At 38.6% G+C, this 23,676-nt stretch overlaps 1 protein-coding gene across 4 annotated transcripts in view; it reads left to right on the plus strand.

Annotated features, from left to right (window-relative positions):
- Window positions 1–23,676, plus strand: part of PRKG1 (protein kinase, cGMP-dependent, type I) — a 1,377,467-nt gene that overhangs the window by 1,123,610 nt on the left and 230,181 nt on the right. For all 4 annotated transcript variants that reach the window (XM_018041139.1, XM_018041140.1, XM_018041138.1 and 1 more), the window contains exon 7: window positions 14,114–14,208. In XM_018041139.1, the coding sequence (XP_017896628.1) occupies window positions 14,114–14,208 (95 nt within the window). The remainder of the gene's footprint in view (window positions 1–14,113; window positions 14,209–23,676) is intronic.

The raw sequence follows: 23,676 nt of genomic DNA on the forward strand, positions 1-23,676 counted from the left end.
CTGTATGTTTTGCTTTAGTCAGCTTGCTTTGATATACATTTAAAAATTTATAAAGGATAACGTGGCAAAGATATTTTCCTTGTTACCACCAAACTGGCTTTTCCTTAGAAGATATTATGAAATAGACGTTGATGCAAACAGATGTCATACAACTACAAATGGATTTCCCTTTCTTCAAGTTCATTTCTCCTTGTTCAAGTTGATATACAAGACCTTCTAGAACTAACACCCCCCCAAAAGGTGTCATTTTCATTATAGGGGACTGGAATGCAAAAGCAAGAGTCAAGAGATGCCTGGAGTAACAGGCAAATTTGGCCTTGGAATATGGAATGAAGCGGGCCAAGGCTAACAGAGTTTTGCCAAGAGAACGTGCTGGTCATAGCAAACACCTTCCAACAACACAAGAGAAGACTCTACACATGGACATCAACAGATAGCCAACACCAAAATCAGATTGATTATATGCTTTGCAGCCAAAGATGGAGAAGCTCTATACAGTCAGCAAAAACAAGACTGGGAGCTGTGACACAGCTCATGAATTCCTTATTTCCAAATTCAGTCTTAAAGAAAGTAGGGAAAACTAGACCATTTAGGTACGACCTAAATCAAATCCCTTATAATTATACAGTGGAAGTGACAGATTCAAGGGATTAGATCTGATAGACAGAGTGCCTGAAGAACTATGGATGGAGGTTCATGACATTGTACAAGAGGCAGTGATCAAAACCACCCCCAAGAAAAAGAAAGGCAAAATGGTTGTCTGAGGAGGCCTTACAAATAGCTGAGAAGAGAAGAGCACCACGTGGCAAAGGAGAAAAGGAAAGATATTCCCATTTGAATGCAGAGTTCCAAAGAATAGCAAGAAGAGATAAGAAAGCCTCAGTGCAAAGAAATAGAGCAAAATAATAGAATGGGAAAGACTAGAGATCTCTTCAAGAAAATTAGAGATACCAGGGGAATATTTCATGCAAAGATGGGCACAACAAAGGACAGAAACAGTATGGAACTAACAGAAGCAAAGAAGATATTAAGAAGAGGTGGCAAGAATATACAGAAGAACTGTACAAAAACGATCTTTGTGACCCAGTTAACCATAATGGTGTGATCACTTACCTGGAGCCAAACATCCTGGAATGTGAAGTCAAGTGGGACTTAGGAAGCATCTCTATGAACAAAGCTAGTGGAGGTGATGGAATTCCAGTTGAGGTATTTCAAATCCTAAAAGATGATCCTGTTACAGTGCTACACTCAATATGCCAGCAAATTTGGAAAACTCAGCAGTGGCCACAAGACTAGAAAATCAGTTTTCATTCCAATCCCAAAGAAAGGCAATGCCAAGGAATTCTCAAACTACCGCACAGTTGCACTCATCTCACATGTTAGCAAAGTAATGCTCAAAATTCTCCAAGGCAGACTTAAATAGTACATGAACTGTGAACTTCCAGACGTTCAAGCTGGATTTAGAAAAGGCAGTGGAACCAGAGATCAAATTGCCAACATCCACTGGATCATGGAAAAAGCAAGAGAGTTCCAGAAAAACATCTATTTCTGCTTTATTGCCTATGCCAAAGCTTTTGACTGTGTGGATCACAACAAACTGGAAAATTCTGAAAGAGATGGGAATCCTAGACCACCTGACCTGCCTCCTGAGAAATCTGTGTGCAGGTCAAGAAGCAATAGTTAGAACTGGACATGGAACAACAGACTGGTTCCAAATCAGGAAAGGAGTTCGTAAAAGCTGTATATTGTCACCCTGCTTGTTTAACTTATATGCACAGTACATCATGTGAAATGCTGGACTGGATGAAACACAAACTGGAATCAAGATTGCCAGGAGAAATATCAATAACCTCAGATATGCAGATGACACCTCCCTTACTGCAGGAAGCAAAGAAGAACTAAAGTGCCTCTTGATGAAAGTGAAAGAGGAGAGTGGAAAAAGTTGTCTTAAAGCTCAACATTCAGAAAACTTTAAACCATGGCATCCGGTCCCATCACTTCATGGCCAATAAATCGGGAAACAGTGGAAACACTGAGAGACTTTGTTTTCTTGGGCTCCAAAATAACTGCAGTTGGTGACTACAGCCATGAAACTTAAAAACACTTACTCCTTGGAAGAAAAGCTATGACCAATCTAGACAGCATATTAAAAAGCAGAGACATTTCTTTGCCACCAAAGGTTCGTCTAGTCAAAGCTATGGTTTTTCCAGTAGTCATGTACAGATGTGAGAGTTGATCTATAAAGAAAGCTGAGCACCAAATAATCGATGCTTTTAAACTGCGGTGTTGGAGAAGACACTTGAGAGTCCCTTGGACTGCAAGGAGATCCAACCAGTCCATCCGAAAGGAAACCAGTCTTGAATATTCATTGGAAGGACTGATGATAAAAATGAAGTTCCAATACTCTGGCCACCTGATGCAAAGAACTGACTCATTGGAAAACACCGTGATGCTGGGAAAGATTGAAGGTAGGAGAAGAGGACGACAGAAGGTGAGATGGTTGGATGGCATCACCAGCTGGATGGACATGAGTTTGAGCAAGCTCCAGGAGTTGGTGATGGACAGGGAGGCCTGCCATGCTGGAGTCCATGGGGTCACAAAGAGTTGGACATGACTGAGCGACCAAACTGAAATGAACTGAGGTTCCTTTATTTAAGTATAAAGCCATTTTTATTTTTTCATAAAGCACATATGCACAAAGAGAAATAATCATAAATTAATTTTTGAAATATATTTTTTCCTACCATTAAACCTATACAAACTGTTTTCAAAAATGAGCCAGGATGCTGTGGTGAAATCTGAGTCCCTGACGATGCCGCAGGAAGAAGCTGAGTTCTTAGTTCCCTGTACTTTCAATCCATCCATTCCAGTTGCTTGAAAACATGTCTTGTACCCCCATCAGACTGTAAAGCACACAAGGATTCACAGTTGAACATGAAAAATATCTCTGATAAAACTTATGTGTCCTTGTAGTTGGGTTACATCAAAAAATCTCTCTCCATAAATGAGTTGAACAAAAATTGATTAAGAGTTGTAGACAGAACTTCAGAGTTTGAATAATAATTGAGATGCATTTTGATTTTGTTTTTATTATATTCAATATACCTTATATGCTACCATTAGAAAAAATATATCAAAGATTTTTATTTGTTAAATGCCATTTAAAACCACATGGCTTTGCTTTGAATTAACAAGTGTGTAAGCATGTTGGTTAAACAGATTGGCTTAACACAATGTTTACTGTTGTTCAATACTGACAGTATTCTCTTATAGAAATTTTGTGTGTCTATGTATATATTTGTGTGTCAGGGTGAAACATGAGAAGCCTTTCATTTTAGATCAAGTGCAAAACAAAGATGCCTATTATCCCCATTTCTGTTCCGTGTGGAGCTGAACATCCCAACCATTGAAGTAAGAAAAAAATATAACATTTGGAAATGAAGAAGTAAGACAGTAATTAGTTACAGATGGTCTGATTTTAGTTTCTTTTGTTTTTTATGTAGACAGATAAATTATTAAAATTAATATAAGCTTAGCTAGGTCAACATTGTTCAGCACTTTTCCTTTGCTATTTTATATCTTCAAAACCTAACACAGTAGTCATTAGTTCCACTTACTGTCTAAATTAAAATTAACTAACTTAAAATATTCAGCTTCTTAGTGGTATTAGTAGCCACGCTGCAATTGCTGAATGCTGCTGCTGTTGACTTTTGGATACTGTACAACTAGACACCTTACTATAAATTTTGAAAAATCTGAATCATTCAGTAATATCTATCATTTCAATACTCAAAAGACAAAAGTCGTATTGTCATGTCAGTTGATGCAATGAAAGCATCTGACATATGTAACATTATGTACAATAAAAACTCTCAGAAAATTAGGAATATAAGAGATCTTCCTCAAATTGCTAATTGATATATACAAAGTACTCACAGCTAACATCACACTTAATAGTGAAAGCAATGAGTGGAGAAAGAGCAGTCTTTTCAGGAAATGATATTTGAATGATTGGTTACCCATAGGTGGAAAAAGTCTTGATCTAAAGTTCATCGCTGTGATTAGTAGTATATTTAAAAATAAAATGCACAACTGTAAAACTTCTAGAAGAAAATCTTTATGGCTTGGCTAGGTCAAAAGTTCCTAGCCATGACACCAAAAGTGCAGTCCATAAAACAAACAAAGAAAAGATGAATTTGGCATTATCAGAATTACAAACATCTTTTTTGAAAGACACTTTTATTATGAGAATGAAGGGGTAAACTAAACACTGAAAATGTTGGCAAATCACACACCTGGCAAAGTGCTTATATTGAGCCTATGTAAAGAACATCCAAAAGTCAATTTAAAAAAACAATCAAATTTTTGAAAATGGACAAGGCCCTTGACTAGGCATTTGAACAAACTATATATAAAGATGAGAAATCATGTGAGAAGATATTTAATGTTATTAACTATTGCTGTTCAGTCCTCAGTTGTGTCCGACTGTTTGCAACTCCCTGGGCTGCAGCAAGCCAGGCTTCCAAGTCCTTCACCATCTTCTGGTGTCCATCAAGTCAGTGATGCTATTCAGCCATCTCGTCCTCTGTCGTCCCCTTTGCCTCCTGCCTTCAATCTTTCCCAGCATCAGGGTCTTTTCTAATGAGTCAGCTCTTCGCATGAGGTGGCCAAAGTACTGGAGCTTCAGCTTCAGCATCCAATGAGTATTCAGGATTGATTTCTTTAGAATGGACTGGTTGGATCTCCTTGCAGTCCAAGGGACTCTCAAGAGTCTTCCCCAACACCATAGTTCAAAAGCATCAATTCTTCAATGCTCAGCCTTCCTTATTGTCTGACTCTGACATCCACGCATGATTACTGGAGAAACCACTGTCTCTATTTTTAATTATTAATTATAATAATTAACTTATAATCACATATAATTCAATTATAATAACATTAATTATTAGGGAATTGCATATTAAAACCAAAGGATACCATTGTGTGATTAATAGAATAGCTAAAATGAAAAAAGTATGATGACAATCCTGAGTACTGGTGAGGATGCCGGGCAACTGCGTCTCTAATACGTTACTGGTGGGAATGCAAAATGGTAAAACTATTCTGAAACTATATAGATTTTAAAAAGCAATTACCATATGACCTAGTATTTTTACTTTTTGGTATTTATTCTAGATAAATGAAAACAAAATCCAAGCGAAAATAATGCATCAATGTTTACAGAATCTTGATTCACTATTGCCCCAAACTGAAATGCCCTTTAGTGGATGAATCGATACATTGTGGCACATTCATTCAATGGAACATGACTCTCTGCTAAAAGAATAACAAAAGTCAATGTTACTTTATGATCATTTTGAAAACTACATGTATTTCTAAATACCAGTAAACTCAGTTAAAAATACAATTTTTAAAATGTGTAATTAATAATGATTTCTAAAATCAAGTACTTAAGAATATAGCATGGAAAGGAAATGCAAAAAAAGCAAAATGGCTGTCTGGGGAGGCCTTACAATAGCTGTAAAAAGAAGAGTGAACAGCAAAGGAGGAAAGGAAAGATATAAGCATCTGAATGCAGGGTTCCAAAGAATAGCAAGAAGAGATAAGAAAGCCTTCCTCAGCAATCAATGCAAGAAATAGAGGAAAACAATGGAATGGGAAAGACTAGAGATCTGTTCATGGAAAAGGCAATGGCACCCCACTCCAGTACTTTTGCCTGGAAAGTCTCTTGGATGGAGGAGCCTGGTGGGCTGCAGTCCATGGGGTCACTAAGAGCCGGGCGTACATGAGCGACTTCACTTTCAATTTTCCCTTTCATGCATTGGAGAAGGAAATGGCAACCCACCCCAGTGTTCTTGCCTGGAGAATCCCAGGGATGGGGGAGCCTGGTGGGCTGCTGTCTATGGGGTCGCGCAGAGTCGGACATAACTGAAGTGACTTAGCAGCAGCAGAGATCTGTTCAAGAAAATTAGAAATACCAAGGGAACATTTCATGCAAAGATGGGCTCGATAAAGAACAGAAATGATATGGACCTAACAGAAGCAGAAGATATTAAGAAGAGGTGGCAAGAATACACAGAAGAACTGTACAAAAAAGATCTTCATGACCCACATAATTATGATGGTGTGATCACTCACCCAGAGCCAGACATCTTGGAATGTGAAGTCAAGTGGGCCTTAGAAAGCATCACTACGAACAAAGCTAGTGGAGGTGATGGAATTCCAGTGGAGCTCTTTCAAATCCTGAAAGATGATGCTGTGAAAGTGCTGCACTCAATATGCCAGCAAATTTGGAAAACTCAGCAGTGGCCACAGGACTGGAAAAGGTAAATTTTCATTCCAATCCCAAAGAAAGGCAATGCCAAAGAATGCTCAAACTACCGCACAATTGCACTCATCTCACACACTAGTAATGTAATGGTCAAAATTCTCCAAGCCAGGGTTCAGCAATACGTGAACCGTGAACTTCCTGATGTTCAAGCTAGATTTAGAAGAGGCAGAGGAACCAGAGATCAAATTGCCAACATCAACTGGATCATGGAAAAAGCAAGAGAGTTCCAGAAAAACATCTATTTCTGCTTTGTTGACTATGCCAAAGCTTTTGACTGTGTGGATCACAATAAACTGTGGAAAATTCTGAAAGAGATGGGAATCCCAGACCACCTGACCTGCCTCTTGAGAAACCTATATGCAGGTCAGGAAGCAACAGTTAGAACCGGACATGGAACAACAGACTGGTTCCAAATAGGAAAAGGAGTATGTCAAGGCTGCATATTGTCTCCCTGCTTATTTAATTTATATGCAGAGTACATCAGGAGAAACATTGGGCTGGATGCAACACAAACTGGAATCAAGATTGCCAGGAGATATATCAATAATCTCACATATGCAGAATACCACCCTTATGGCAGAAAGTGAAGAAGAACTGAAAAGCCTCTTGATGAAAGTGAAAGAGGAGAGTGAAAAAGTTGGCTTAAAGCTCAACATTCAGAAAACTAAGATCATGGCATCTGGTCCCATCACTTCGTGGCAAATAGATGTGGAAACGGTGGAAACAGTGACAGACTTTAGTTTTGGGAGCTCCAAAATCACTGCAGATGGTGACTGCAGCCATGAAATTAAAAGATGCTTACTCCTTGGAAGGAAAGTTATGACCAACCTAGATAGCATATTCAAAAGCAGAGACATTACTTTGCCAACAAAGGTCCATCTAGTCAAGGCTATGGTTTTTCCAATAGTCATGTATGGATGTGAGAGTTGGATTGTGAAGAAAGCTGAGCACCGAAGAATTGATGCTTTTGAACTGTGGTGTTGGAGAGGACTCTTAAGAGTCCCTTGGACTGCAAGGAGATCCAACCAGTCCATTCTAAAGGAGATCAGTCCTGGGTGTTCTTTGGAAGGAATGATGCTAAAGCTGAAACTCCAGTACTTTGGCCACCTCATGCGAAGAGTTGACTCATTGGTAAAGATTCTGATGCTGGGAGGGATTGGGGGCAGGAGGAGAAGGGGACAACAAATGATGAGACAGCTGGATGGAATCACCGACTAAATGGACATGAGTTTGAGTAAACTCTGGGAGATGGTGATGGACAGGGAGGCCTGGCGTGCTGAAATTCATGGGGTCGCAAAGGGTCAGACACGGCTGAGTGACTGAACTGAACTGAAGAATATAACTAACAGAAAGTATTCAATCTAACACCGCACACAAAAATAAACTCAAAGTTAATTAAAGACCTAAACATAAGACCAGAAACTATAAAACTCCTAGAGGAGAACTTAGGCAAAACACTCTCCGACATAAATCACAGCAGGATCCTCTATGACCCACCTCCCAGAATATTGGAAATAAAAGCAAAAATAAACAAATGGGATCTAATTAAAATTAAAAGCTTCTGCACAACAAAGGAAACTATAAGCAAGGTGAAAAGGTAGCCTTTGAAATGGGAGAAAATAATAGCAAATGAAGCAACTGACAAACAACTAATCTCAAAAATGTACAAGCAACTCCTGTAGCTCAATTCCAGAAAAATAAACGACCCAATCAAAAAATGGGCCAAAGAACTAAATAGACATTTCTCCAAAGAAGACATACAGATGGCTAACAAACACAAAAAGTGCTCAAGATCTCTCATTATCAGAGAAATGCAAATCAAAACCACAATGAGGTACCATTTCACACCAGTCAGAATGGCTGCGATCCAAAAGTCTACAAGCAATAAATGCTGGAGAGGCTGTGGAGAAAAGGGAACCCTCTTACACTGTTGGTGGGAATGCAAACTAGTACCTCCACTATGGAGAACAGTGTGGAGATTCCTTAAAAAATTGCAAATAGAACTGCCTTATGACCCAGCAATCCCACTGCTGGGCATACACACCGAGGAAACCAGAATTGAAAGAGACACATGTACCCCAATGTTCATCGCAGCACTGTTTATAATAGCCAGGACATGGAAGCAACCTAGATGTCCATCAGCAGATGAATGGATAAGAAAGCTGTGGTACATATACACAACGGAGTATTTCTCAGCCATTAAAAAGAATGCAATGCATTTGAATCAGTTCTAATGAGGTGGATGAAACTGGAGTCTATTACACAGAGTGAAGTAAGCCAGAAAGAAAAACACCAATACAGTATACTAACGCATATATATGGAATTTAGAAAGATAGTAACAATAACCCTGTATGCGAGACAGCAAAAGAGACACAGATATATAGAACAGTCTTTTGGACTCTGTGGGAGAGGGAGAGGGTAGGATGATTTGGGAGAATGGCATTGAAACATGTATGATATCATATATGAAACGAATTGTCAGTCTAGGTTCGATGCAAGATACAGGATGCTTGGGGCTGGTGCACTGGGATGACCCAGAGGGATGGTACGAGGAGGGAGGTGGGAGGGGTGTTCAGGATTGGGAACGTGTACACCTGTGGTGGATTCATGTTGAAGTATGGCAAAACCAATACAATGTTTTAAAGTAAAATAAAATATAAAATAATAAAAAAGAAAACAACAACAAAAAGAAAGTATTCAATTTGTTTAAGAAGCAAATTTTATTTAAAGACACTAGCAAAAGACCAAAATGGCTAAAACATTTGAAAGGAAGAAGAATATATTGGGGAGGATTACTCTAAGTAGATATAAAGACTCATTGTAAGGTTAAAGTAATGAAGCAAATGTAGTCTTAATTCTATTAAGAACTAGGTAAGTTTGTCAGAATAGGAATAGTGACCTCAAATAAAGATCCATGATCTATGGAAACTTGGTTTGGGACAGCACTGGTAACGTAGGTTCCAGTACACAAAACTGGATCACAGTGTACAGAAAAGTCAATTCCAGACCTGAATGTAAAAGAACAAACTAGAAAAAAAAAACAAAAGACAATGTGGAGAATATCTCTATCATTTTGAATAGGGAAGAATTTCTTAAATGAGTATTCTAAAGCATAATCAAGAAGGAATAGTGTGGTTAAATATGATCACATTTAAATTAATAAGTTTGGTGTGAAGTATCATAAACACAATAAAAAGATAAACTACAGTCTTATGAATCAATAAAATGACGATCAGTTCAATAGGAAAATCAGCAAAAATCATAATCAGATATATCACAAAAAATACTAATGGCCCATAGGATAATAAAAGCAACAAGTGTTGATGACAGTGTAGTACAAAATGAACTTTCATTCACTGATGGTAGAAATGCATTAATAAGTTGTTGTGACTTCTTTGTAACAAGACTAGTCAATACCTAGTGAAAGAGAGACGATGCATGTACTTTATAACCATGTTCTTCATTCTTTAAGTAGTGATCCTAATGAAACACTTACCCATGGCTACCACAAGACATGCAAAAATATTCATGAGTAATGTCGTTATAGTGCAAAACTAAAATATAACAACATAAACCTGGAAAAAGTCACAGATACATAAGAATTAATAAACTATATAATATTCATATAATGGCATACTACACAAACAGGAAATAAACTACAGCCTCATATATTAACATGGATGAATTGGATAAGTCAAATGGAATGCTGATCAGAAGAAACAAGTTGAAGGATATGTGTGGCATGATATTTATAGTGAGTTTAAAACCAAGTAAACATATGGTGTTTACGCATGGAATGAGGTGCATGTGAGTACATGCACAGACATTCACTAAATTAGAAGTACCAGAAAGAGAATCATGAACATAAGTTTCACCAGAGATGTTTTGTGGGAGGGGGTGGGCATATAGTGAATGAGATTCGAATTCATCACTGTGTTGCACAAAAGATTCAGTTGTCAGTCAGACTCATAGGAGTCATAGATCTTACCCAACTGAATTTAACTAACGACTCAAGGGATGCAGGCAAACTTCAAGCTCAGAAAAAGTTTCTTTCCTTGTATATGCCCTATATGATCAGATATACCTCTTAAAAGTGTTTTGTTTGTTTGTTTTTTACATTAGGGAATACTTTTTTGGTATAATAGGACCCGTTTTTGAGCAATATGTGTTGAACATTACTTGAAAAGGGAGTTGCTTTGATTTGGGGACTCCTCATTTTTATAATGTATTAATCACACAGGTATGAAAATGTTTACTTAACCCTATTCTCTAGCTGAGTCTGTCCCCACATATCTTTGATTTCCATATTTCTTTACAACAAACATTGTTTTGCTTATAAAACCTGCTGAATCTGTACAAAAACATTTATTGTTGTTCTGGAGTTGTTTTTCGTTAAATATGCTGGTTGAATACATTGATATTATTGTATTCATGCTTTATTCTGTATTCATTCTTCAATGAATAAAAGATTTTGCATTTTGAGTTTAAATTTATGTGTCCCATTTAAAATATCTAATTTCTATTTTGATTCCTAATTTTAAAATTTTATACATAATTTTAAAAATGCTCTAAAATTTTAAATTATAAGACTTTGCATATGTTTTATAGAAAAATTAATATATATATAAGTAAAGGGAATATAAAAATATATACCTCTTTTATCTACCTGGAACTAAAAGTGATTTTGTTCTAAAAAGCACTTCATGGCAATAAGAGTATTAGTTGAGATATGGGATTATTACAATCAGGGGCATGGAATTTCTGAAATAAATGAGAGAAATGGAACAAAGGGGAAAATAAGGAAAAAAGAACCAACTTTTGGGGGCACTAACAGTTAGGATGCTCTTCATTGATGTTCTCATTTAAGTAACACACAGCAAAAACACATCCAAATGAGATAATTCTCTCATTTGTGGGGCAAGGTGGTTCAAATAGACTAAATATCTCTAAAGCTCCCTAACTAGTTCCCTTCTACAGTTTTGTGGACTGTAAAGTACTTTGTAGTTTAGGTAAAAAGACTACGTATACGGATCAAGATTAGAAAGCTATCTCTGTATAATATAACTTTTTCTACATCGGATTGATTTTTTTTTAAGAATTAAAGATGCAAATGTTCATAACTGGTGTCTGCAAACATTTAGAATTATTCACTATATATATGGACTTCCCTGGTGGATCATATGGTAAAGAATCCCCCTGCAGTGTGGGAGACCTGAGTTCCATCCCTGGGTTGGGAAGACCCCCTGAAGGAGGGCATGGCAGCCCATTCCAGTATTCTTACCTGGAGAATCCCCATGGACAGAGGAGCCTGGCAGGCTTCAGTCCACGGGGTTGCAAAGAGTCAGACATGACCGAGCAAATAAGCACACAGCACAACACGCTAATACAAAGAAAAACTATGCAAACTGCAACTTTTAAACTTTTATTCTTGCTCTTTGAGATGCTTATTTTTTCACATATATGAACTATAGGAGATAGATTTTTCTCATATTTATCATAGAAGCAAAAAGTGGTTTATTCTGTAAGTGAACCATTTTTTATGTCTCTAGCATTTCAGTAACATGTTTTGCGTGTGTGTGTGTGTGTGTGTGTGTGTGTGTTTGGCTGCGCTGGGTCTTTATCACTGTGCATAGGCTATCTTTAGTTATGGTGAGCAGGAACTTATACACTGCAGGTGGGACATTCTCTGGTTGGAGGGCACAGGCTTCTCATTGCAGTGGCTTTTCTTGCTGCAGAGCAGGGCCTCTAGGGTACACAGGCTCAGCAGTTTTGGCGCTGGGGCTTAGCTGCCTTGCAGCATGTGGGATCTTCTTGGATCAGGGATAGAACCTATGTCCCGTGCATTGGTAGACAGATTCTTAACCACTGGACCACCAGGGAAATCCTCAGTTAACATGTTTTTAAAGAACATTTCAAAACTCACTGAAATTTCTCCATGGCTTGCATAAGTCTGCCAATTTGAATTTATAATCGTTTGTGTTACCCAAATGGTAATATACAGTTATAGGTGTTCTTATATCTAATTTGAATTAATGAGCTTAACCTATGTTGTATTACACCTTAGTTCATGACTTATTTTTAACAGCCAGGAGGATTGACAGAAATAACTTTTCTGAGTTGTTTCATTGTGAAGAGCAAACTGAGATTCAGAAATGAAGCAATGTATCAATGTTTGTCAGACACTAATCTTTTGAAATGCAGATTTACAAAACCCATTCATTCAGAACCTCAGGAATAAGAGTCAAGTGAGTTCGGTAACCTTTATTTTAAACAAGACCACCATGCTCCAACACACACAGATACACACACATAGAGATTTGAGAACCACTAGGCTAGTTTATTTCCATTTACATTCATGAAATCCACATTAGTATGCAAATGAATATCTCTCTGATACAGCTTAGTGGTAAGTGTTAAAAACCACATTCCCCTGGTTTTGAAACACCTTATGGAGGAGTAATCAAATGGATCAGTGGAGAATAATAATTGAATTCCCTCTACCTTGCATAGACCTTCTTAATACTTAAAAAATTCTGGTCTTTGACATCCAATCTCTAAATTCAAAAACTTGAAGCATAGTATTTTTAAATGTGTTTAAGTGTCTGGCATTGTCTCAAGAAATTAGTTTTTCTACTTCATTACATTTTTCAGGAAGGTGAATTTTAACCTTTCTAGACGACACATAGCCAGTATTATGAATATTTGTAGAGCTTTAGAGGGAAGTGGATTAACACAAAGGTACAATTTACTGCATTTATGTCTTCATGGTCTTCATGCAACAAATACATTTGCTTTCCATGGACTTCATTCATGCAACAAATACATTTGCTTCCCAAGTCCTATATGGGTAGAGAAATCTTGTTACAATAGTAATGAAGCTTTTCTGTTCATGTAATTTACTGTTTTTTTATTGAGTGCTTACTATAAATTATAGAGAATGCCAAAAAGTACTCATTTCTTTGATGAGCATACTGTTTATTGCGGTAAGATAAAGACATATGTGTCATTTTTATATCTTCAAAAAAGAAATCTTACTGAATGAAACGTAGATCATGAGGATGATAGAAAGGTAGAGACCTGCAGGAAGTCTTTATGAAAATATAATTGGCCTTTGGATGCAGGCTTTGAATGGATCCTAATGAAGGATTCTTCTTAGCAAAGAGAGAAGCATATCCTAGAGAAACTGGGATGCACACACAAAGGTGTATGTTAAAAAAAGCCAAAAAATTGAGGCAGTATAAGTGTACATCTGCAAGGCAACTGATAAACAAATATGGGATGGAAGAAGACACTTAAACGTTAAAATGAATGAGCTAGATTTATACGTATAGTAGCCTGGTATGAAAAATTAAAATGTTAAGAGAAAAGTGTAAGTAGCAGAATGATCCGTACTGTATTATGCTCTTCATATATTTTAAAAACACATGCATGTAAACACAGATAAAAGACTGAAGGAGCTCTCGTTAAATTCATCATAGTAATTGCTTCATAGGAAGTTGGAAATGGGAATAGAGAAGACGATTTGAGTGAAATTCAAATTTCTGAATAATTTATTATTTCTGGACAAAGGCTGCTAAGTATGACAAAATATTTGGGGGTTATTTCTTGGAGTGCATGGGAATTTGTGATACTATAATTTGTCCCCTCTAGTGATAATGTACTTTTTCTCTTCATACAAATAAGTTAAAAAAAATAAGTGAAGTGAACATCATTAACTAGTGTTTATTTGATCATCCAGTATGTATGCAGTGGATATAGGCTTTTACTGTTTCTCTTTCTAGGTTAATGTCACTCGTGAAGACTCGCCAAATGAAGAACCAGTCTTTCTTAGAACCTTAGGAAAAGGAGATTGGTTTGGAGAGAAAGCCTTGCAGGGGTAAGTAGATCACATGTTACAAAGTTTTTGGTTGAGTGCTACATAAATGTCTTACATATTGAACTTCTAGCACAATGGGTATTTAGTTCTTATTCTATCATCAGACACAGACCCCTGATGATCCTATTTTACCCATTTCCAGCTGAACTTAGAATCTGTTTGGGTAGGCTTTGGAATTGATGGTTAATTTATGTAATAAATTATTTTATTTCATTCGATTTGGTAACAATTCTCCTCCATTGTAATCTCTATAAAGACTTTAAAGATCGGGGGAAGTCTCTGCAAAGCCTATCATGTATGACGGTTTTACTTGGAATCGTATAGGAAGATGACTGGTCGAGAATTTTAAAGTCCCTGAGCCTGACTGCACAGACAGCACATCAGAGGGCGGTGAAGCCTCTGCGGTCACCGCTGGGGTCCTGGGTGGTGGCTGTCATCTCTGGCTGTGGTAGTGGAGGAAGAGGAGGAGTTGCAAGGGAAGGTAATGAATATTCACACTCTCTGTGGATGGGCTTGAAAGGTTGGACTCAGAAAGGCGTGACTGCAGGGTCACTGAAATTCTACTTGTAAACTCAACAGCAAGCACTTGAAATGTCTTCCCGTATACAGCTGAAAAAACCCAGTTGGCTTTGTACCATGCGTCTTACAGAATGCATGACAAGAAGACAGATACCTACCAGTGTGTCCCAATAAGCAGCGCATCTCAATTATATGTCTATTTATCTATCTATGAGACTTTTCAAGTTGCATCAACCACTGGCATAACTAATAACCAATAAACATTTATTTTTGTATCAAATTCCAGGTGCAGGTGTGTATACTAAAGAGAGAGCAATAGGACAATTCCTAAAATATTTGGAACAGTCACGTTTGCTTCCATTCCAAATTATGCCTTTGTTTAAGAAACTGCATTATAAACATTTTTGCTAAAAAGTATTCAGGAGTTTTTATTTTTAAAACCACAATCAGTCGGCAGGTTTTATTTTCTCTTACCGTTTCACAGCTACAGGACTGAAACAGATACAGATAAGTCATCTGACTCAGGGCACATTACCTTATGAAAATTAAGAATTAAATGCATTTGATTTTCTTTTTTCTTTACTGAGACCGTTTGAGCCCTATTTAATGAACAGGTACTTGCCATTAGATATTTCCAATGGAAAAGTTGAAAAAAATACCATATTCAATGTGAATATACAAAGAAAGGCAATAGGTATCATCATCCTAATATAAACTGAAAAAAAATATCATTTGTATTTTAATCTTGCTTTCTCTTGATTATTATTATATATAGAGGATTCTCAAGAATAATATTACCTGATTTCATTAGTCCAGGATTAAATGCCTCTGTGGAAAATGTCCATTTCAAGCAGAGGCAAAGAAATAGAAACATTTCAATAATTTCTGATTGAGATCGCAAATGACAACAGAAAATAAAACATAGCTGATTATTGACAGATTTTCTCTTGTAACTTATTGTCAGTGAATTTTGGTGCAAACTAAAGAAAGTTTTAGAGTGAAAACACCTTTCCAGAATGTGTCTCAAGAAGTGAACTTGGGGATACAGTTTACAGAAAAGTTACCAAACTTTGATGTCAAAATTTAAGTTAGTGGTCGTCCATTTAGGGGGCTCCAAAATCACTGCAGATAGTGACTGCAGCCATGAAATTAAAAGATGCTTTCTCCTTGGAAAAAAATCTATGACCAATCTAGACAGCATATTAAAAAGCAGACATTACTTTGCCAACAAGGTCCATCTAGTCAAAGCTATGGTTTTTCCAGTAGTCATGTATGGGTGTGAGAGTTGGACTATGAAGAAAGCTGAGAATAAAGAATTGATGCTTTTGAACTGTGGTGTTGGAAAAGACTCTTGAGAGTCCCTTGGACTGCAAGGAGATCCAACTAGTCTATCCTAAAGGAAATCAGTCCTGAATATTCATTGGAAGGAGTGATGTGGAAGCTGAAACTCCAATATTTTGGCTATCTGATACGAAGAACTGACTCATTGGAAAAGACCCTGATGCTGAGAAAGATTGAAGGCGGGAAGAGAAGGGGACGACAGAAGATGAAATGGTTGGATGGCGTCTCTGACTCGATGGAGATGAGTTTGAGTAAGCTCCAGGAGTTGGTGATGTACAGGGAAGCCTGGCGTGCTGCAGTCCATGGGGTCACGAAGAGTCAGACACGACTGAGTGACTGAACTGACTGACTGATTCCATCTAGCTGGAATTCATTCTAGCATGTGATTGTTCTTGTGAACTATCCGGTGCCAAATCTGTCTCTGCACACATTCAGTCCTCTTCACTGGCCATCTCAATTACCCGACTCCATCCTTTCCCATTACAACTACCCTCCAGCCTATCTTCAACTCTTTTTTTATGCCCTTTACTCTCATTTTCTGACCACTCAACCTGGCTTTATTTGCCTTCTCTACTTATATCCTCTTAAATGTCAAGAATGTGCTACTTATATCTTAGAATGATTTCTCTTTTCTATCTTCCTTTACTCAGCCATACTTCACTGCTCAGCCATACTTTTACACTGTTGACCACCCCCTCCTTCTTTGGAATTCTCATCCTTTGAGATCCCTGCAATTATTAGCAAATTGTTAACACTTTTTAGAATTTCTCATTTCATTTCCTAAAATTCACCATTGTTTTATCCTCAGTTCTCTCTATGACATCCATGTTGGTATACATCCAGACCTATGACTGCCTAAGACTGCCTAATTTCTTGATGAAAAGAAATCCTAAATGCTTATATTCTTATTTGATCTCAGTATCTGAGACTTTTCAACTCAGTGTATATTTGTTGAATGAACGGATGAGTGAGTGAACAAACGAAGCTCCCTAATGATGTTCAGTCTTGCAATCCTTTCTGAAGTTGATCACTTTCATGACTTGTCTTCAAATGATCACTTTCATAACTTGAATTAATGTGACAGTGGATAATGCAGATGACACCACCCTTATGGCAGAAAGTGAAGAGGAGCTAAAAAGCCTCTTGATGAGGGTGAAGGAGGAGAGTGAAAAGGTTGGCTTAAAGCTCAACATTCAGAAAACGAAGATCATGGCATCTGGTCCCATCACTTCATGGGAAATAGATGGGGAAACAGTAGAAACAGTGTCAGACTTTATTTTTTGGGGCTCCAAAATCACTGCAGATTCCTTGGAAGAAAAGTTATGACCAACCTAGATAGTATATTGAAAAGCAGAGACATTACTTTGCCGACTAAGGTCCGTCTAGTCAAGGCTATGGTTTTTCCTGTGGTCATGTATGGATGTGAGAGTTGGACTGTGAAGAAGCTGAGTGCTGAAGCAATGATGCTTTTGAACTGTGGTGTTGGAGAAGACTCGAGAGTCCCTTGGACTGCAAGGAGATCCAACCAGTCCATTCTGAAGGAGATCAACCCTGGGATTTCTTTGGAAGGAATGATGCTAAAGCTGAAGCTCCAGTTCTTTGGCCACCTCATGCGAAGAGTTGACTCATTGGAAAAGACTCTGATGCTGGGAGAGATTCGGGGCAGGAGGAGAAGGGGACGACCCAGGATCAGATGGCTGGATGGCATCACTGACTCGATGGACGTGAGTCTGAGTGAACTCCGGGAGATGGTGATGCACAGAGAGGCCTGGCGTGATGCGATTCATGGGGTCGCAAAGAGTTGGACATGACTGAGCAACTGAACTTAACGGAACTGAAGGGCTTATCTACCAGGGGCTTCCCTGTTGGCCCAGATGGTAAAGAATCTGCCTGCTATGCAGGAGACTCAGGTTTGATCCCTGGGTCAGGAAGATCCCCTAGAGAAAGGGAGTAGCTACCACTCCGACATTCTTGCCTGGAGAATTCCATGGACAGAGAAGCCTGGTGGGCTACAGTCCATGGGTTCAGAGACAGTCAAATGGAACTAACACTCTCACTTTGTCCCAGCCCTGGTAACTCAGAGGGTAAAGAATCTGCCCGCAGTGCAGCAGACCCAGGTTCAACCCCTGGGTCGGGAAGATTCCCTGGTGTAGGAAATGGCAGTCCACTCCAGTATTCTTGCCTGGAGATTTCTGTGGACAGATGAGCCTGGTGGGCTACAGTTCATGTGTCTGGCAAAGAGTCAGACATGACTGAGCAACTAACACTAACAAGAGTTTATCAGCTCACTTGACTATAGATGGCAGGCTGGTAATATATTACGAAGGAACAAAAATAAGGTGAGTAAAACCAGTGCAAACTAGAAACCCTTATACAATGAGGGGAGCAATTGCTGAGCTCCAGCTCACCGCTGCTTTAAAAAACAGAAGACAAAATGGATTCTGAAAAAGATATGTGATTTTATAACTTAAAAAATAGTTCTGCTATCAAACAGAACATTTCTGCAAATGGTTTGACCTGTGAGTTGCCATTTTGAGACTTCTGTCAGTCAGATATGCCTCTTTAAAGCTCTGTAACTAGATTCCAGTGAAGGAAGCCTATTAGTTTTACCCTTGTTATTTCCTTGTTTTGATTATTTTTTGACATTTTAATGTTTTGATGTTCTAGTTACTAACCTGGTTTTCCTTGTATGTCTGTGTTCTTTTTTGATCTTTTCTTTGAATTTCAATGTTTCACACGAGAAATTCTGACTTTTCACAAATCAGATTGACTTGTTTCACTTGTTTCCCTGCAAATAACTTAAAAAGTTATGTAACTTTAGGATATAAAGTCTTTTGAGCAGCTGTGTATATATCCTTTTGAGTAATACCTATGCTTCTTTGGAAACCTTATGACTTTTATCCATGGAAGACTAACTTTTTAGTTAGAGTTCTCTATGTTGGTGTAACATGGCATTTCAGATTTTCATTTTTTCACAAATAAATTTTATGTGTACTAGGAATTTTTGTTTTATTTTAGTGAGGATGTTCCAAGGATCAGTATTGACAAATTGGTAATATTGAAATTAACCCTTGACCATTCTTTTTAAATTTAAGAGTGCCAAATACTAGTATTGGGGCTTCCCAGGTGGCGCTAGTAGTGAAGAACCCACCTGCCAATGCAGGAGACATAAGAGACGTGGATTCAATCCCTCGGTCGTGAAGATCCCCTGGAGGAGGGCGTGACAACCCACTCCAGTATTCTTGCTTGGAGAATCCCATGGACAGAGAAGCCTGATGGACTGCAGTCTATGAGGTCACAAACAGTCAGACACGAATGAAGCAACTCAGCAGCAGCAATAGCAATACTAGATTGATTAAACACACACAGTATATAGTTGAATGACAGAGCTGAAACATAACCTCAGTAACCCAACTCCAGAACCCCACTCTGATGTGGTAGTTCTCTCTCTAGAATTAACAAGCTTCATTTCTTTTTGGATGGAGAACAGTAGTCGTAAATCTAGCTATCCTTAGTCAACATTATTAACATTCACTAACCAATAGGATCTCATTTCTAGGAAAATTTGGTTTACTTATTGCTTTCCTTTTTTTTTTTTTTCGGTCGACATAAAGTGAATTATTGAAATATAGCTTGGATTAAGCATTATTTTTTTGCTGTGATAATGGTTTTTCTACACCAGAGGGCAAAATGTTTTACTCTTTTCAGAAGTACTTCTTTATGTACATGAAAACTAAAATTGTGTTTAGGGGAATTTACTTCAGGTATAGTCCAGTAAGTCAATCCCTCTACACTCTGAGATATCATTGCTTTAGGATCTCTACCTGACTTAAAATCATGTAGAATTCACACTGGCATCAGGTGATGTCAAATTCTAAGCCAAATACACACTTCGCATCTGTAGTAATGGGAAATATACAAGCCCGAGTTGAACCTGAGAGAGAGAAGATTGATCTCCCACTTGCCCCATCTCTCTCATCCTTCCCCTTCCCCTAACACTTGAGTTTTCAGCACAGCATATGCTTATGAGTTCCAGCTCAAATGTCAGACTGCCTTGGTTGGAATCCGCTCTGTCCTTTTGAGTCCCTGAAAGGTTCTCCTTTGATCTTATGTGGAGATGATGATTTTGCCTAATTTTGCGGGTTGTTGCAAGGAATAATCAAGTGGATATTTATAAAGCATTAAAGTGAGTACTTAGAACTTATATCAGTGCTCAAAAATACTAGCTATTATCACCGCCACCACCATCATTGTTACTTTTTATCATCAGCATTGCTATTCCCAAGAATGTTCTGCTACTTCTTGACTCAAGTTTAGAACACTTGGTAGAATTGGCATAAGCATTAGATTTTTAATCATCCACTAACTGAGCAAGCCAGTTAATCTCTCTGGGTCTGAATTTGTAAACTGAGCCAGTTGAAGTAGATGATGCCTAAGTTTCCTTAGGTCACAGCTTCTGATTCTCTTGAGATTTGGCCTCTTCAACTGGAACAGAACCTTGGCTGCCAAATGCAGCCATGGGCCACTCTGTTAAATGGTGGTATTTGATAGCAGACCTCTGTCAGCAAGACTCCTCCCTCCAGGAACTATCCCAACTATTGTCTATCATTCTGAACACCTAGGCCACAGGCCAGGCCCTCCCTTGTTAATACAAAAGAGAATAAACCTTTTCTCCACATCACCTCCAGCATTTATTGTTTGTAGATTTTTCAGTGATGGCCGTTCTGGGGGGGGCGCGGTGATACCTCATTGCCGTTTTGATCTGCATTTCTCTAATAATGAGTGATGGTGACCATCTTTTCATGAGTTTGTTGGCCATCTGTATGTATTCTTTGGAGAAATGTCTGTTTAGGTCTTTTGCCCTTTTTTTTTTGATTTGGTAGTTTATAGTTTTGGTATTGAGATGCGTGAGCTGCTTGTATATCAATCCTTTGTCTCTTGTTTCATGTGCAATTATTTTCTCCCATTCTGAGGGCTTTGTTTTATAGAGAACAAACTTGTGGACACAGTGAGGGAAGGAGCGGGTGGGACAAATTGAGAGAATAGCAAGGAAACATATACGTTATCATATGTAAAACAGAGAGCAAGTGGGAGTTTGCTGTGTGACACAGGGAGCTCAGCCCAGTGCTCTGTGACAACCTAGAGGGGTGTGATGGGGTAGAAGATGGGAGGTGGGTTCAGGAGGGAGGGGTGGGTTCAGGTATATGTATGTATACCTGTGGCTGATTCACGTTGATATATGGCAGAAGCCAACACAATATTGTAAAGTAATTATCCTACAATTAAATTTTTAAAAACTGAATAAACTAAGCCAGTTTAACAGACATTTGTATTAGGAGTTAACTAACATTTCTTAATCTGCTTTTTAAAAAATTAATGAAATAACAATACAAATTATAACAAATCTTGGACACATCATGATAATATTTTGCAGTATCTGAGTCTGATTATTATTTACTGATTTGGAAATGGAATACTCTAGATACCATTCAAGCCTCTTTTGTATCTTCCCCCAGTACTGTCCTTCCCTGATCCCATCCCTGTACCATGAAGACAGAATAGAAAGAATTTAGATTTTTCAGTTGCAGGCTTGGATTTCTGTTTCTCTCAAGGAAAACCTTTTTTGAGGCTTACCTGTAACAACACACAGAGTTGTATCTAAAACCTGTGTTTTGTGTGAAGAAGGATTCCAGGACTTATATAGGGCTCCATCCCAGCTGCGGTCTTGATCGGGTCATAGCAGGACTCCTTCACCTGCCCCTCATGAGCGCTTCTGCCAAAGTCCCAGCTCATTTCTCTAACCATAGGACTCCTCTCCTCTCGGTTTCCTGCACCTGAGACTTTGAGGGTTTTCCTTTTCTTTACTTCTTTGTCTTTTGTGTGGTAAGGATTATGATTAACATGTGAAAATTTAGTGAAAATTACTCTTTTGGAGGATTATAATGGATTACCTATGAAAAATGTAACAGAATGTCTAGTGGGATTTTTTTCCTGTTGTCCTGGATTTGTGGCTAAAAGGTCCAAAGCTAAAAAGCTATCAGTACTTAGGGCCAGTTTCATTCAGCACAACTGACTGGGAGGAGCCAGAATTGCTTTCTTAGTATCACTCCTTCATCCATAAGATGGGACAAGTAGGGATATCTGAGTTTGGCTTGTTGGGAAGAGCAGTGGCCTCAAAAGAACTAGTTCCCTCAGTTCTCTGGTCTCAGCTTTCTTCGTTGTTGAGGATTCACAGATTAAATAGGAAATTAGAGAGTGTGCTCAATAATATTGTGGAAGAATCCCAAAGTGTCATATCATTCTTATTATATCTCCATCCCCAAGCTTTTTCCTGAACTCTGAACCCACAATAGAGTTGGAGTTAGACATGTCTATAGGCACATCTACTTGGTAGACATCTCTTATTTACTTTAGATGTTCAGTTCAGTTCAGTCACTCAGTCATGTCTGACTCTTTGCGACCCCATGAATTGCAGGACGCCAGGCCTCCCTGTCCATCACCAACTCCCAGAGTCCACCCAAACCCATCTCCATCGAGTCAGTGATGCCATCCAACCATCTCATCCTCTGTCGTCCACTTCTCCTCCTGCCCTCAATCTTTCCCAGCATCAGGGTCTTTTCCAATGAGTCAGTTCTTCGCATCAGGTGGCCAAAGTACTGGAGTATCAGCTTCAACATCAGTCCTTCCAATGAACACCCAGGACTGATCTCCTTTAGGATGGACTGGTTGGATCTCCTTGCAGTCCAAGGGGCTCTCAAGAGTCTTCTCCAACACCACAGTTCAAAAGCATCAATTCTTACGGCACTGAGACAAAACTGAATTCATTTTCTCTCTACCACCATCCAAGTCTCTTCCTTTCAAGTGATCTTATTCCAATAAGTGTTTCCCAAACCAGACATTTGGAAACTATCCCTGACTCTCTTCTTTCCCCAATATCCTCATCATGGACAACATTCTGCCTTCTCGATGATTCTCAGCATTCCTGTGTCTTGGCGCTCTCAGCGCTGCTCTTCTGATTACGGCCGCTGCTGATAGTTCTGATTAATGCTCTGCCACCTGGGTCACTGCAGGTCCTTCTAGTCGGTCATTGTGTCCAGTCTTGCTCACCTCTCATCCATTCCACACTCTATGATACTTTCTCAGTATTGGTTTCTAGGGTGGCCCTGATAATTACCACAAATTGAGTGTCTTAAGACAAAATATGTTATTTTTTAAAAGAATTCTGGAGATTCAAATCAGCATCACCATGGACTGATGTCCTTTGAAAGGTCTGAAGAAGAGTCTCTGCTAGCTTCTGGAGGCTGCCAGCAAACCTTCAGGGCTTCCCTGGTAGCTCAACTGGTAAAGAATCCGCCTGCAATGCAGAAGATCCTGGTTCAATTCCTGGGTCAGGAAGATCCCCTGGAGAAGGGATAGGCTACCCACTCCAGTATTCTTGGGCTTCCTTGGTGGCTCAAATGGTAAAAGATCCGCCTACAATATGGGAGACCTGGGTTCGATCTCTGGGTTGGGAAGATCCTCTGGTAAAGGGAACAGCTACCCACTCCAGGATTCTTGCCTGGAGAATTCCACGGACAGAGGAGCCTGGCAGGCTATAGTCCATGGGGT

This window comes from Capra hircus, chromosome 26 (assembly GCF_001704415.2).
Source record: "Capra hircus breed San Clemente chromosome 26, ASM170441v1, whole genome shotgun sequence".
NCBI lineage: Eukaryota > Metazoa > Chordata > Mammalia > Artiodactyla > Bovidae > Capra > Capra hircus.